Source organism: Coregonus clupeaformis, chromosome 19, assembly GCF_020615455.1.
Source record: "Coregonus clupeaformis isolate EN_2021a chromosome 19, ASM2061545v1, whole genome shotgun sequence".
NCBI lineage: Eukaryota > Metazoa > Chordata > Actinopteri > Salmoniformes > Salmonidae > Coregonus > Coregonus clupeaformis.
Genome location: NC_059210.1, coordinates 586,998 through 604,097, shown reverse-complemented (window position 1 = coordinate 604,097; position 17,100 = coordinate 586,998). Strand labels below are relative to the sequence as shown.

Here is a 17,100-nt window from a genome sequence, read left to right as displayed (position 1 = left end):
ATTAACTAGCGTGCTCACCCAGGAAATAGAATGCAGTGTAGCAATGCATGAATCCAACAACATTCTATACATTCATCAACGGGATCAACACATTGTGCATGGTTAGTCAATGCTGGTTAAAATTTATAAAATCTGGTCTAGAGATTGAGTGGGTCATTTGTAAGAAAGGAATTAGAAAATGTGTATGATCTTCCCTACTTTATAAGTAGGCTAAAGTTGTAGTTAACAAATGTATTGCGCTGTAGGCTAGGGTTAATCTGACAAATAGGCTACGTATTTGAAAACAATAGCCTCCCTGTGTTGATTTCGATCATAAGCATATACAGTGCCTTCAGAAAGTATTCATACCCCTTGACTTATTCCACATTTTGTTGTGTTACAGCCTGAATTCAAAATATATTCAATCGTTTTTTTAATTGGTTTTGGCAAACTTCTTGAAAATTAAAAACATGCATATACAATTTACATAAGTATTCACAACCCTTTGCTATGACACTCCAAATTGAGGTCAGGTGCATCCAATTTCATTTGATCATCCTTGAGATGTCACTTCAAGTTGATTGGAGTCTACCTGTGGTCAATTCAATTGTTTGGACATGATTTAGAAAGAAACACACCTGTCTATATAAGGTCCCACAGTTGACAGTGCATGTCAGAGCAGAAGCTATACCATGAAGTCCAAGGAACTGTCCATAGATCTCAGAGATAGAATTGTGATAAGGCATAAATCTGTGGACGGGTATTTCTAGAATGTTGAACGTTTCCAAGATCACAGTGGTCTCCATCATTGGGAAATGGAAAAAGTATGGAACTACCCAGACTCTGCCTAGAGCTGGCTGTCCGACCAAACTGAGCAACCGGGCGAGAAGGACCTTGGTCAGGGAGGTGAACAAGAACCCAATGACCACTCTGACAGAACTACAGAGTTCCTTGGCTGAGATGGGAGAACCTGCCAGAAGGACAACAGTCTCTACAGCACTTCACCAATCTGGCCTTTATGGGAGAGTGGCCTGCCGGAAGCCACTCGAGTGGCCAGACGGAAGCCATTCCTGAGAAAATGGCACATGACATCACGCCTGGAGTTTGCAAAAAGGCACGTGAAAGACAGATCCTAAGGCAAAAGATTCTGTAGTCTGATGAGACAAAAATGTTAAAATTTTCATCACCCGTTTAACACCATCCCTACGATGAAGCATGGTGGTGGCAGCATCATGCTATGGGGATGCTTTTCAGCGGCAGGGACTGGGAGACTGGTAAGGATAGATGGGACAATGAATGGAGCCAAATAAAGGCAAACACTTGGTGAGAACCTGCTTCAGAGTGCAAATGACAGACTGGGGGGGCGAAGATTTACTTTCCAACAGGACAATGATCCAAGCATACAACCAAAGCAATGCTGGAATGGTTTCAGAACAAGAATGTGAAAGTCCTTGAGTGGCCCAGCCAAAGCCCAGACTTGAATCCCATTGAAAATCTGTGGAAAGACTTGAAGATTGCTGTTCACCGCCACGCCCCATCTAACTTAACAGAGATGGAGAAAATCTGCAAGGAAGAATGGGAGAAAATTCCCAAATCCAGATGTGCAAAGCTGATACAGACATATGTCGATTAAGGCTGCCCCCCGCACCTCTCTGATTCAGAGGGGTTGGGTTAAATGTGGAAGACACATTTTGGTTGAATGCATTCAGTTGTGCAACTGACTAGGTATCCCCTTTCCTTTCCAAGATGACTCAAAGCTGTAAAGTGCTTCTACAAAGTATTGACTCAGTGGTGTGAATACATGTAAATGAGATTTCTGTATTTCATTTTCAATAAATTTGCAAAAATCTAAAAACAATGTTCACTTTGTCATTAAGTGGTATTGCGTGTATGTGGTATCAGGCTGTAACAACAACATTTTGTACTCAAGAGGTATGAATACTTTCTGAAGGCTACAGCTGGAAAGCTTGAGAGATAATACAACTGTTTATTATTGCTTTTCATCACAATTACGCTGGCATACGCTAGGCAATCTGTGAATTAACGCTCGCAACTCTTGTATGCAAATTCTACGCCGTTTGATGGACGTCTGTGTGATTTCGGCTTTAGGCTTGAAGCAAGGAAAAATAATGTGTATATAAATGCCTTATTGCTTTTCTTTTGTCATTTCCCGTGGTATATCAAGAACAGCTTAGTGATACTTCAAAAAGAACAGTCATACCCGTGGTATGATATCCACACGGCTGGAATGCTGTTTCAACCAATCAGCATACAGAATCCAAATTACCCGCTTTATAAAAAGTATTATAAACTGGGTAGTTTGGCTCCTGAATGCTGATTGGCTAAAACAGCATTCCAGACCTGTGTATATGAGACGATATACCACAGGTGTGACGCAGAAATACTTGTTTACTGTTCTGAAGTATCACTACGCAGGTCTTGATATACCACAGCAAAGGACAAGATAGTTATTTTTATTATTTATTATTATACTGAACCAAAATATAAACGCATCATGCAACAATTTAAACGATTTTAGTGAGTTCAGTTCATAGAAGAAAATCAGTCAATTGAAATAAATAAATTAGGCCCTAATTTATGGATTTCACATGACTGGGCAATGGGCGCAGCCCACTTGGGAGCCAGGCCCACCCACTGAGGAGCAAGGCCCAGCCAATCAGAATGAGTTTTTCACCACAAAAGGGCTTTATTACAGACAGAAATACTCCTCAGCACCAGCCCCCCCAGTGCGACAAAACATAAGAGTGGCCTTTTTTGTCCCCAGCACAAGATGCAACTGTGTAATGACCATGCTGTTTAAATCAGCAGGTGGATGAATTATCTTGGCAAAGGATAAATGCTCACTAACAGGGATGTAAACAAATTTGTGCACAATATATGAGAGAAATAAGCTTTTTGTGCATATGGAACATTTCTGGGATCTTTTATTTCAGCTCATGAAATATGGGACCAACACTTTACATGTTGCGTTTATATTTTTGTTCAGTATATTTCCCCTTGCTTCTAGCCTAGCATTTGGTTTGCAACAACAGGGGTTTGTACAAACCTCTTCGACCTCGACAAAAAGTTTGCAATTGCAATTTACACATTTTATAATTTGCATTTGCAACATTTTTGTCGAGGTTGTAGAGGCAGACAGCAAGGTTTGTACAAACCCGTTGTTACAATTACGCTAATGCATTAGTTTGCCTGGCTGGCTCAGGACAGTTGCTGTCTCATCAGGACACCGTTCACTCTCTATGGGGTGAGATCACAATTATTATGGAAAAAGTATATCCAAATAAGCCCCCCGTGTAGCTCAGTTGGTAGAGCATTGCGCTTGCAACGCCAAGGTTGTTGGTTCGATTCCCATGGGGGGCCAGTATGAAAATGTATGCACTCACTAACTGTAAGTCGCTCTGGATAAGAGCGTCTGCTAAATGACTAACATGTCAATAGAAAAGCTACCTGCTGGGGTGGCAGGTAGCTTAGTGGTTAAGAGCGTTGTGCCAGTAACCGAAGGGTCGCTGGTTCTAATCCCCAAGGTGAAAAATCTGTCGATGTGCCCTTGAGCAAGTCACTTAACCCTAATTGCTCCTGTAAATCGCTCTGGATAAGAGTGTCTGCTAAATGATTAATTATCATTATTATTATAGAAAACAGCTAAAACAAACAAATGCAGCTAGTTTGCTGTAATTTCAGCAGCAGAATTGGATGTGATTTTGTTTTCTGTCGATAGCTAGCTGGCTAGAATATTTGCATTCATAGCAAGGATGGACATAGAATTAGCAACTCGATTTTTGTCCGGACTATTTCCTCTGGTGGAAGGATGAAATAGTATATATTGAATTTAACTCCTCTTCGTGTCGTGCCTAAGAACAGCCCTTAGCTGTGGTATATTGGCCATACACCACACCCATTCGGGCCTTATTCCTAATGGACACACAGAGGCACCAGAAAGAAGTTTCCCCTAGGTACAGATCTAGGATCAGCTTCCCCACCCCAATCTTAACCTTAACCATTAGTGGGGAAAATGCAAAACTGACCGAAGATCAGCTTCTAGGGGCAACTTCACCTGGCCTGGCTGACGTGAATCACGTGGTACACAGCCGAGGGAGAGCTGTGACACACTGGTCTGGACAGGAGTCCATTGTAAATGCAGTATTCGCGCAGAAATGGGTTCTCTCAAAAGTGTTTGGGGTTTGATTCCCACTCTCCTGAGTGGCGCAGTGGTCTAAGGCACTGCATCGCAGTGCTAGCTGTGCCACTAGAGATCCTGGTTCGAATCCAGGCTCTGTCGTAGCCGGCCGCGACCGGGAGACCCATGGGGCGGCGCACAATTCGTCCAGGGTAGGGGAGGGAATGGCCGGCAGGGATGTTTGTAGAGCATGGCGTTTGCAACGCCAGGGTTGTGGGTTCGATTCCCATGGGGAGCCAGTATGAAAAAAAAATATATATATATATATATATAAAATGTATGCACTCACTAACTGTAAGTCACTCTGGATAAGAGCGTCTGCTAAATGACTAAAATGTAAATGTAATGTTTCTATCCTGGGAGGTTGAGACCTCACATTGTTTGGATTTGAAAATCCAACAGTTGTATTGGAAGTGGGCTGCACTCGGGGGCTGTGTGTGGTTGTCCATGTGGGTGTTTGAGTGAGAAATACACAGAGGAGAACCAATCAGTAAAAAAGCACAGCCCCCTTCATTATCAACGCATCATGCCGACAACATCAAAAGAGCCTTTCCAGACTCTGAAGTCAGGAGGAGTTCGAGTTAGGTGTTAGCCAGATTAAACTTCACCCTACTCTCATACAGACCGGTCATTAAAGGTGTCAACAACTGTGATTCTGACCTGGTGGTCCGTCGCGTCCAGGGAAGCCTGTCTCCCCACAGTGGCCGGGCATGGGCTCCTTACAGTCCATGCCTGGTAGACCGGAGGCACCTGTGGTTCCTGGGCTTCCTATAAAGAGAGGTCATACCTGGTCACAGCATTTTACTGAACCCTACTCCTCTTTGAAAAACACAACTTACAGTATATAACGAGTACAGTACACTAATATCATGTGTAATGTAACAGCACGACCTGTCATTATGCACCGCTTGTATGTCGACTGGGAGGCTTTTATTCAAGTTTTCCGAGACACTGTTTTTGCGTTAAAAGTTCATGGGCCTCATTCGTAAAATTTGCCTTGTTTTAGACCAAATGTCTAATACAAGCCACCAGTTCCCTACATGTGAGGAAAGACCATTTGTCAAATGTCTATACACATTATAGTTAAGTAAATATCACATGAGCATGTTTCATTTATAAATCATGCATTTTCATGCAAAATCTAAATAAATTAATGTCAAGTCCTAAATCACAACATTACTGTGGTACAATTTACGAGCAAAGTTGCGCGTAAGAAAAAACATTTAAAATGTGGCCCGCGGTTTGATACAGTGTCCATATCTCTGGGGTTGGTATCGCTGAGGTTATACAGTACCTGTTAGTCCAGACTGGCCCTTGGGGCCCAGAGGTCCTGGCTGGGAGGGCCCCTGAGCCCCTTGACCACCTCTGGAACCCTTCTCTCCTGTATAGCCTGGAGCACCAGGGGGACCGGGCACACCTGGGCCTGGGAAACACATTCACACAAACAAAATGTCTTTGCCTCTCCATGATCTCCCCTCCCCAATGCACACACATGTTAAATTGAGAACTGTACATTTTCCAGAATTTCAGAGAGATTATCTTGATATTGCTGCATTGTGCATTTTACTAACCTCTGGCCCCAACCTCGCCCTTCACACCCTTCAGTCCGTCCAGTCCATGCAAACCCAGTGGTCCAGGTGGACCTGGGAGGCGAAATAAGGAAATGAAAATACGTCAATGCCAGAATTTCATATTGATAGAAACATTTTATGTAAAATAATGTCCTTGGTTTCCAGTGTAGTCTTGAGCACGTCCCCACCTTTGAGTCCAAGGGGTCCTTGGTCTCCCTTGGGCCCAGTCTGTCCAGGGGTCCCTGGGAGACCATCAGCCCCAGGTTTACCACTCGGGCCTGTGGGTCCGATCACACCTTCCCAGCAGAGAGAGGAGTAAGGAGGAGAGCAGTGTATGAGCTCAAACCAATCAAGGCACACTGGTGAGATCATCAACAACACTAACAAACAAAGATGAGCAAAGCCCACCAACCCTACAATGTTGGGTGTTAGAGTTTGTTGGCGTTAATTAGGCATTGTTTTGGGTAGCGTGCAATTAAGCGTCTTGAAGGTTAAAGTCCTCACCTGCAGGCCCTGGAGGTCCGATGGATCCTTGCGGACCAGTTAACCCTTTAGGTCCTGGAGCTCCTGAAAATCCTGGTTCACCTACATCACCTTGGTCACCCGGTGGGGCTGAGGGAGGGGGGCAAGTTTTTACTATACAGGTTGTTCACAGACATCATACACCGTTAGTAGCGCACCTACAGCTTCCCTCTTTTCCCCTAGCTTGTTCAGGGCACACATCTGCTATTGTAATAATATAATAATAATATGCCATTTAGCAGACGCTTTTATCCAAAGCGACTTACAGTCATGCGTGCATACATTTCTGTGTATGGGTGGTCCCGGGGATCGAACCCACTACCTTGGCGTTACAAGCGCCGTGCTCTACCAGCTGAGCTACAGAGGACCACAATAGCCACAATTACCACAACTTACCACAATTGTGTGGTAAGTTGATAACAGGCCTGCGCTCAAATAGTATTTTCTTTCAAATACTTCGAGCATTTGATTGAGTTAGCCTGAATTTACCAGACTGGCAGGTTGAATTTAGCAGATCGGCGGGTTAGCACTTTTGGGACTATTCCATTAGTTCCATAGTGCCAAATAAGTTAAATCAAGCACAGCCAAAGTATTTGAAAGATACTATTTTAACTAAGTTCTTTACACATCTTCCGTGAGGTAGCTATTTTGATAATGGCACTTGGATGAGGGACGTGGACAATTACCTTCAAGTATCATCATTGGTGAAGAGCCAGTGTTGGAGTTATCAGCTGTCTCCAGGAGATCTGATCTATTGTGGCAAACCCCTTAATAGCTTCTTCAAGGCATGCCCCTTGCTCTTTTTGTCTGCATGCCCCTATCACACCCATAGATTCTTAGCTAGTGTTGGCTAAAGTTAGCAGAAGTTTGTGGTGACTGTTAAGAGAAAACTGAACCATGGTTTAAAGTTTCTCCTGGCCTATAGATTACTTTCAGGTTGAGGAACAATCTAACATCAAGTTGTAAAATCCTGAACTTCCCTTTTAAATATGTGCTGTAACATCTCCTATCCTCTTACCAAATGCGCCAGTGTCTCCTGTAGCTCCTCTATCACCAGCCGGTCCAGGGATGCCAATGGAGTCGCCCCGTTCACCTGTAAACCAATCAACACTCAGATCTCATCAGCGCGAAGCATAAATTACACACAACAATAATGACCTCTGCCTAACAGATCAGTCATCGTCCCTGCAGCTTTTCCCTAGTGATATGCACAACATCACAATGAGAAGAGAAAATAGAGTATAAGTTGTGTCTATTGGCCGTACCTTTAAGACCACTGTACCCTGGGATGCCAGGTGTGCCAGGAGATCCAGTACACCCAGATTCACCCTAAAGAGAAACCAACAAAACAATGTTTAGTATTTGACGTGCTTGACCCATGTCTATAATCAGACCATGTACATTAGGTACTCTTAACATCCATACCTGATCACCAATCTCTCCAGGGAAACCTATGATACCCCTCTGTCCAGGCAGGCCAGGTAGTCCAGGTTCACCTGAGTGTCCACAGGTACCAGGTGGTCCTCGAGGCCCAGCCTCTATGCCAGCCACCCCCACAAGCCCCGGGTACCCTGATAGACCACTGCCTCCCACAGGACCCTTGTCACCTGAGATGGAGATTACAATAAATAAGACTGCAGTCAAACTTGCAATTGTGCTTGCTGCCAGACAGTGCTCTCCATGGAAAGCGACAACAAAAAAAAGAAGCTATTTTTCAACCAGCAGATCTGTATGTAATACGCTTATTATATTCCAAACATTAGCCAACACAAAGACCTGTTTCGACCTATATGGCTTGTGTAACAGAGTAGGTCCTTCTCTCTCCTGCCTGGGCGTGAACCCCGGACCTTCTTTACAACATTCACAAAGCAGTGTAACCAATCACTCTACCAAAACCATGGTCTTGATTGAACAAGGGGCGACACTACTTCAAGTCTCAGGCAGGGTGACGTCACCACTCGATGCTTGCTCTGGATACTACATCTGCTGCTCTTGACCCTCAGTTAAATGTAAATTCAGAAAGCATAACGACAGTGCCTTCAGAAAGTATCCATACCCCTTGACTTATTCTACATTTTGTTGTGTTCCAGGCTGAATTCAAAATTGATTAAAACATTTTTTTAAATCTCACCCATCTACACACAATACCCCATAATGACAAAGTGAAAACATGTTTTTAGAAATGTATGCAAATGTAGTGAAAACGAAATACAGAAATATCTAATTTATATAAGTATTCACACCCCTTTGCTATGAGACTCCAAACTGAGCTCAGGTGCATCCAATTTCCTTTGATCACCCTTGAGATGTTAGTAAGTACAACTTGATTGGAGTCCACCTGTGGCCAATTCAATTGTTTGGACATGATTTAGAAAGAAACACACCTGTCTACTGAAACTATACCATGAATTCCAAGGATCTGTCTGTAGATGCCTGAGATAGAATTGGGACAGTGACACATTTTTGGTTGTTTAGGCTCTGTACTCTTTTTTTAATTGAAAGGTTACAATGACTAAGATCCTTCAGGTTTCGGGGCTGTCGCTGGGCAATACGGACTTTCAGCTCCCTCCAAAGATTTTCTATTGGGTTCAGGTCTGGAGACTGGCTAGGCCACTCCAGGACCTTGAGATGCTTCTTACGGAGCCACTCCTTAGTTGCCCTGGCTGTGTTTCGGGTCATTGTTATGTTGGAAGACCCAGCCACGACCCATCTTCAATGCTCTTACTGAGGGAAGGAGGTTGTTGGCCAAGATCTCGCGATACATGGCCCCATCCATCCTCCCCTCAATGCGGTGCAGTCGTCCTGTCCCCTTTGCAGAAAAGCATCCCCAAAGAATGATGTTTCCACCTCCATGCTTCATGGTTGGGATGGTGTTCTTGGGGTTGTACTCATCCTTCTTCTTCCTCCAAACACGGCGAGTGGAGTTTAGACCAAAAAGCTAAATTTTTGTCTCATCAAACCACATGACCTTCTCCCATTCCTCCTCTGGATCATCCAGATGGTCATTGGCAAACTTCAGATGGGCCTGGACATGTGCTGGCTTGAGCAGGGGGAACTTGCGTGCGCTGCAGGATTTTAATCCATGACGGTGTAGTGTGTTACTAATGGTTTTCTTTGAGACTGTGGTCCCAGCTCTCTTCAGGTCATTGACCAGGTCCTGCCGTGTAGTTCTGGGCTGATCCCTCACCTTCCTCATGATCATTGATGCCCCACGAGGTGAGATCTTGCATTGAGCCCCAGACCGAGGGTGATTGACCGTCATCTTGAACTTCTTCCATTTTCTAATAATTGCGCCAACATTTGTTGCCTTCTCACCAAGCTGCTTGCCTATTGTCCTGTAGCCCATCCCAGCCTTGTGCAGGTCTACAATTGTATCCCTGATGTCCTTACACAGCTCTCTGGTCTTGGCCATTGTGGAGAGGTTGGAGTCTGTGTAACGATCCCGGCAGTCTGAGTCGGGTCCTGTCTGTGGTCTAGTTGTTCTGCTCGTGATCTCCAGTTTCCCGAGGGTGCTGGAACGCTCCGGGGAGCTCTCTTGATTTCCGCACCTGCATCCCATCAGCAATCTGCACACCTGGTCCTGATCATCACCCTTCTTAGGCTCTGGTCTAACATCCATTCCCTGCCGGATCGTTAGCCATGAACATCATTCTCCCGGAACCTTCACCCAACCCCTGCCGTGCCATCGTTTAATCTGCCACTTCACCTCCACCTACTCATCTCCGCCACCCGCTCCGTCTCCTGGATTATTCTGCACCTTTTGAATCTGTATAAACACTCACCTTCGTTCAACTCTCCTTGTCCTGGTCTGCTTCTGGGTTCTGTCTTAGGGAACCGTGACAGTCTGTTTGATTGAGTGTGTGGACAGGTGTCGTTTATACAGGTAACGAGTTCAAACAGGTGCAGTTAATACAGGTAATGAGTGGAGAACAAGAGGGCTTCTTAAAGAAAAACTAACAGGTCTGTGAGATCCGGAATTCTTACTGGTTGGTAGGTGATCAAATACTTATGTCATGCAATAAAATGCAAATGAATTACTTAAAAATCTTACAATGTGATTTTCTATAATAAAAATGACAGACCTCTACATGCTTTGTAAGTAGGAAAACCTGCAAAATCGGCAGTGTATCAAATACTTGTTCTCCCCACTGTATATTGTTGAGTCATTCGCATACATAGACACTCTGGCTTTACTCAAAGCCAGTGGAATGTCATTAGTAAAGATTTAAAAAAGTAATGGGCCTAGACTGCTGCCCTGGGGAATGCCTGATTCTACCTGGATTATGTTGGAGAGGCTTCCGTTAAAGAACACCCTCTGCATTCTGTTAGACAAGTAACTCTTTATCCACAATATAGCAGGGGGAGTAAAGCCATAACACATCAGTTTTTCCAGCAGCAGACTATGATCGATAATGTCAAAAGCCGCACTGAAGTCTAACAAAACATCCCCCACAATCTTTTTATCATCAATTTCTCTCAGCCAATCATCAGCCATTTGTGTAAGTGCTGTGTTTTTTGAATGTCCTTCTCTATAAGCATGCTGAAAGTTTGTTGTCAATTTGTTTACTGTAAAATAGCATTGTATCTGGTCAAACACAATTTTTTCCAATAGTTTACCAAGGGTTGGTAACAGGCTGATTGGTTGGCTATTTGATGCCAGTAAAGGGGGCTTTACTATTCTTAGGTAGTGGACTGACTTTTGCTTCCTTCCAAGCCTGGGGGCACACACATTCTAGTAGGCTTAAATTGAAAATATGGCAAATAGGAGTGGTAATATCGTCCACTATTATTCTCAGTAATTTTCCATCCAAGTTGTCAGACCACGGTGGCTTGTCATTGTTGATAGACAACAGTAATTTTTTCACCTCTTCCACACTCACTTTACGGAATTCAAAATTACAATGTTTGTCTTTCATAATTTGGTCAGATATACTTGGATGTGTAGTGTCAGCAATTGTTGCTGGCATGGCATACCTAAGTTTGCTAATCTTGCCAATGAAAAAAATCATTAAAGTAGTTGGCAATATCAGTGGGTTTTGTGATGAATGAGCCATCTGATTCAATGAATGATGGAGCTGAGTTTGCCTTTTTTCCCAACATTTCATTTAAGGTGCTCCAAAGCTTCTTGCTATCATTCTTTGTCATTTATCTTTGTTTCATAGTGTAGTTTCTTCTTCTTTTTATTCAGTTTAGTCACATGATTTCTCAATTTGCAATACATTTGCCAATCGATTGTGCAGCAAGACTTATTTGCCATACCATTTGCCTCATGAAACCACGGGGATTTAACACTTTTTAATGGTTGCGTGCTTATTAGTAACTGGAATAAGCAATTTCATAAATGTGTCAAGTGTCTGTTTCCTCCTCATTACACACCACGGACCAACATATATTCTTTACACCAACAATAAAGGAATCACTACAAAACGTATTGTATGACCTCTTATACACAATATTAGGCCCAACCTTTGGAACTTTGGTTCTCCTAGATATGGCTACTATATTGTGATCAATACATCCAATGGATTTGGATACTGCTTTCTAACAAATCTGTGCAGCATTAGTAAAGATATTATCAATACATGTTGATGATTTCATTCCTGTACTGTTTGTAACTACCCTGGTAGGTTGACTGATAACCTGAACCAGGTTGCAGGCACTGGTAACAGTTTGAAGCTTTCTCTTGAGTGGGCAGCCTGATGAAAGCCAGTCAATATTTAAATCACCCAGAAAGTATAACTCTCTATTGATATCACATACATTATCAAGCATTTCACACATTATTCAGATACTGACTGTATTATCTAAGTGAGTTCAGAGAATGTCATCTGTTACTAGCAAATTACTGATTTCATGAACCTTGTTTCTTAAGCTACATATGTTAATGTAGGCTATTTTAAACACTTTTCTCCTGGGATGCTTACTTGTTTTTATTGCTTTACTGGGAAGCTTAGCAGCAGTAGATGTGCTCATGTTCTTTATGTTAGAGCAGGGTGAGCTGCACACAGTGGACTTCCTCCTAGGGCACACCAGCTCAGTGCTAACAGTATACATCTGGTTCTTAGGCACATGATTACTGCATACAATAGCTGTAGGATCAGCAGAGACATTCAGGGCAGTTAGAGGGACATCAATTAGGTTACTTATATTGTGTCTACCGACACCACTGGTGTAATGTACATTTGCTGAAGCATTATGACAACTCTGCGTACACAATGGTAGGGATTAGCTGAGCTGGGCTTGGGTCATTGATAAGTCATTGTCTCAACACAGCCTTATAATGCTGTGAAAGGATCCGGGAACCCAAATGATTTGCTCTCGGAATCACATATTGCTGTTCACTGGACCTTATGATCACTCAGCTGCACAGCTGATGCCTGCTGGACTGTTCCTTTACACGGTACCCTGTCCTGTTTATCTGTTTAGTCTCAGCCCAAACTTTCATCGCCATTACCAGTTGTCTTACCTCTCTCTAATAACACCTGTGATTGCTTTATGCCTCTCTCCCATGTCAATATGCCTTGCCTATTGCTGTTCCAGTTAGTTCTTATTATACAATTTCAATATAGAACCCCAAGTCATTCTCAAACTGCCTCAAATAGCTCCTTTGTTCCACCCCCCATACACGCCGAGACCGGCTCAATCGGTGCCTCCAGTGATGCTATCTCTTTCATTGTTACGCAACGCTTAGGTTTACCTCCACTGTATATCCTTCCATATCCTTGTCTGTACATAATGCCCTGAATCTATTCTACAACGCCCGGAAATCTGCCCCCCTTTATTCTCTGTACCCAACGCACTAGAAGACCAGTTCTTAAAGCCTTTAGCCGTATCCTTATTCTAGTCCTCCTCTGTTCCTCTGGTGATGTAGAGGCTAACCCCAGGCCCTGCAGCCCCCAGTATCACTCCTACTCCCCAGGAGCTATCATTTGTTGACTTCTGTAACCGTAAAAGCCTTGGTTTTCTGCACGTGAACATCAGAAGCCTCCTTCCTAAGTTTGAGTTATTCACTGCGTTAGCACACTCCACCAACCCTGATGTTCTAGCAGTGTCTGAATCCTGGCTTAGGAAGGCCACCAAAAATTCAGATATTTCCATCCCCAACTACAACATTTTCCGTCTAGATAGAACTGCCAAAGGGGGTGGAGTTGCAATCTACTGTAGAGCTGGTAGAAGGATTACTTTATCCTATCCCAGGTATTCCTTAAAGAGGTGGGGTTTCAAATGTCTCCGGAAGGTGGTGAGTGACTCCGCTGTCCTGGCGTCGTGATCACTACATCCTGTCCATCAATCACACTACCCTAAACATCAGTAATCTACTTTGACACAAGGAATGTAGACACAGTGGAACCAAATCACTTATCCAGTAACTCTACCTCTGTCCTCACAATACTATGACATGCCATCATTACACCAAAACTGGGATATGCTTAACACCCCGGCCATCCTACAATCCAAACTAGATGCCCTCAATCTCACACAAATTATCAACGAACCTACCAGGTACAACCCTAAATCCGTAAACATGGGCACCCTCATAGATATCATCCTGACTAACTTACCCTCTAAATACACCTCCGCTGTCTTCAACCAGGATCTCAGTGATCACTGCCTTATTGCCTGCGTCCGTAACAGGTCCGCGGACAAACAACCACCCCTCATCACTGTCAAACGCTCCCTAAAACACTTTAGCGAGCAGGCCTTCTTAATTGACCTGGCCCAGGTATCCTGGATGGATATCGATCTCATTCCGTCAGTAGAGGATGCCTGGTTGTTCTTTAAAAGTGCTTTCCTCTCAATCTTAAATAAGCATGCCCCATTCAAAAAATTCAGAACTAAGAACAGATATAGCCCCTGGTTCTCCTCAGACTTGACTGCCCTTGACCAGCACAAAAACATCCTGTGGCGTACTGCATTAGCATCGAATAGCCCCCACGATATGCAACTTTTCAGGGAAGTTAGGAACCAATATACACAAGCAGTTAGGAAAGCAAAGGCTAGCTTTTTCAAACAGAAATTTGCATCCTTTAGCACTAACCCCAAAAGTTTTGGGACACTGTAAAGTCTATGGAGAATAAGAGCACCTCCTGAGGCTAGGAAACACTATCACCACCGATAAATCTACAATAATCAAGAATTTCAACAAGCATTTTGCTACGGCTGGTCATGCTTTCCACCTGGCTACCACTACCCCGGCCACCAGCTCTGCACCCTCCACTGCAACTTGCCCATGCCCCCCACCGCTTCTCCTTCACACAAATTCAGACAGCTGATGTTCTGAAAGAGCTGCAAAATCTGGATCCCTACAAATCATCTGGGCTAGACAATCTGGACCCTTTCTTTCTAAAAATAGCCGCCGAAATTGTCGCAACCCCTATTATTAGCCTGTTCAACCTCTCTTTCGTAACGTCTGAGATCCCCAGAGATTGGAAAGCTGTCGCGGTCATCCCCCTCTTCAAAGGGGGTGACACTCTAGATCCAAACTGTTACAGACCTATATCCATCATGCTCTGCCTTTCGATAGTTTTTGAAAGTCAAGTTAACAAACAGATCACCGACCATTTCGAATTCCACCGTACCTTCTCTGCTATGCAATCCGGTTTCCGAGCTGGTCATGGGTGCACCTCAGCCACGCTCAAGGTCCTAAACGATATTATAACCGCGATCGATAATAGACAGTACTGTGCAGCCGTCTTTATCGACCTGGCCAAGGCTTTCGACTCTGTCAACCACCGCATTCTTATTGGCAGACTAAATAGCCTTGGTTTCTCAAATTACTGCCTCGCCTGGTTCACCAACTACTTCTCAGATAGAGTTCAATGTGTCAAATCGGAGGGCCTGTTGTCTGGACCTATTGCAGTCTCTATGGGGGTGCCACAGGGTTTAATTCTTGGGCCGACTCTTTTCTCTGTGTATATCAATGATGTCGCTCTTAATGCTGGTGACTCTCAGATCCACCTCTACGCAGACGACACCATTTTGTATACAGTGAGGGAAAAAAGTATTTGGTCAGCCACCAATTGTGCAAGTTCTCCCACTTAAAAAGATGACAGAGCCCTGTAATTTTCATCATAGGTACACGTCAACTATGACAGACAAATTGAGGAAAAAAAATCCAGAAAATCACATTGTAGGATTTTTAATGAATTTATTTGCAAATTATGGTGGAAAATAAGTATTTGGTCACCTACAAACAAGCAAGATTTCTGGCTCTCATAGACCTGTAACTTCTTCTTTAAGAGGCTCCTCTGTCCTCCACTCATTACCTGTATTAATGGCACCTGTTTGAACTTGTTATCAGTATAAAAGACACCTGTCCACAACCTCAAACAGTCACACTCCAAACTCCACTATGGCCAAGACCAAAGAGCTGTCAAAGGACACCAGAAACAAAATTGTAGACCTGCACCAGGCTGGGAAGACTGAATCTGCAATAGGTAAGCAGCTTGGTTTGAAGAAATCAACTGTGGGAGGAATTATTAGGAAATGGAAGACATACAAGACCACTGATAATCTCCCTCGATCTGGGGCTCCACGCAAGATCTCACCCCGTGGGGTCAAAATGATCACAAGAACGGTGAGCAAAAATCCCAGAACCACACGGGGGGACCTAGTGAATGACCTGCAGAGAGCTGGGACCAAAGTAACAAAGCCTACAATCAGTAACACACTACGCCGCCAGGGACTCAAATCCTGCAGTGCAAGATGTGTCCCCCTGCTTAAGCCAGTACATGTCCAGGCCCGTCTGAAGTTTGCTGAAGAGTGCATTTGGATGATCCAGAAGAGGATTGGGAGAATGTCATATGGTCAGATGAAACCAAAATATAACTTTTTGGTAAAAACTAAACTCGTCGTGTTTGGAGGACAAAGAATGCTGAGTTGCATCCATAGAACACCATACCTACTGTGAAGCATGTGGGTGGAAACATCATGCTTTGGGGCTGTTTTTCTGCAAAGGGACCAGGACGACTGATCCGTGTAAAGGAAAGAATGAATGGGGCCATGTATCGTGAGATTTTGAGTGAAAACCTCCTTCCATCAGCAAGGGCATTGAAGATGAAACGTGGCTGGGTCTTTCAGCATGACAATGATCCCAAACACACCGCCCGGGCAACGAAGGAGTGGCTTCGTAAGAAGCATTTCAAGGTCCTGGAGTGGCCTAGCCAGTCTCCAGATCTCAACCCCATAGAAAATCTTTGGAGGGAGTTGAAAGTCCGTGTTGCCCAGCGACAGCCCCAAAACATCACTGCTCTAGAGGAGATCTGCATGGAGGAATGGGCCAAAATACCAGCAACAGTGTGTGAAAACCTTGTGAAGACTTACAGAAAACGTTTGACCTGTGTCATTGCCAACAAAGGGTATATAACAAAGTATTGAGAAACTTTTGTTATTGACCAAATACTTATTTTCCACCATAATTTGCAAATAAATTCATTAAAAATCCTACAATATGATTTTCTGGATTTTCTTTTCTAATTTTGTCTGTCATAGTTGACGTGTACCTATGATGAAAATTACAGGCCTCTCTCATCTTTTTAAGTGGGAGAACTTGCACAATTGGTGGCTGACTAAATACTTTTTTTCCCCACTGTACATCTGCCCCTTCATTAGACACTGTGTTAACAAACCTCCAAACGAGCTTCAATGCCATACAACACTCACACCTCCAACTGCTCTTAAACACTAGTAAAACTAAATGCATGCTCTTCAATCGAACGCTGCTGGCACCCGCCCACCCGACTAGAATCACTACTCTCGACGGGTCTGACGTAGAGTATGTGGACAACTACAAATACCTAGGTGACTGGTTAGACTGTAAATTCTCCTTCC

At 43.8% G+C, this 17,100-nt stretch overlaps 1 protein-coding gene across 1 annotated transcript in view; it reads right to left on the bottom strand.

The window, feature by feature from the left end:
• Nucleotides 1-17,100, bottom strand: part of LOC121556826 (collagen alpha-6(IV) chain-like) — an 85,308-nt gene that overhangs the window by 31,720 nt on the left and 36,488 nt on the right. Inside the window, exons 14-21 of the mRNA XM_045205190.1 lie at nt 7,696-7,877; nt 7,536-7,599; nt 7,289-7,363; nt 6,253-6,360; nt 5,937-6,044; nt 5,749-5,820; nt 5,472-5,600; nt 4,838-4,945 (exon numbers count right to left, since the gene is read on the bottom strand). Coding sequence (XP_045061125.1) covers nt 4,838-4,945; nt 5,472-5,600; nt 5,749-5,820; nt 5,937-6,044; nt 6,253-6,360; nt 7,289-7,363; nt 7,536-7,599; nt 7,696-7,877 — 846 coding nt within the window. The remainder of the gene's footprint in view (nt 1-4,837; nt 4,946-5,471; nt 5,601-5,748; nt 5,821-5,936; nt 6,045-6,252; nt 6,361-7,288; nt 7,364-7,535; nt 7,600-7,695; nt 7,878-17,100) is intronic.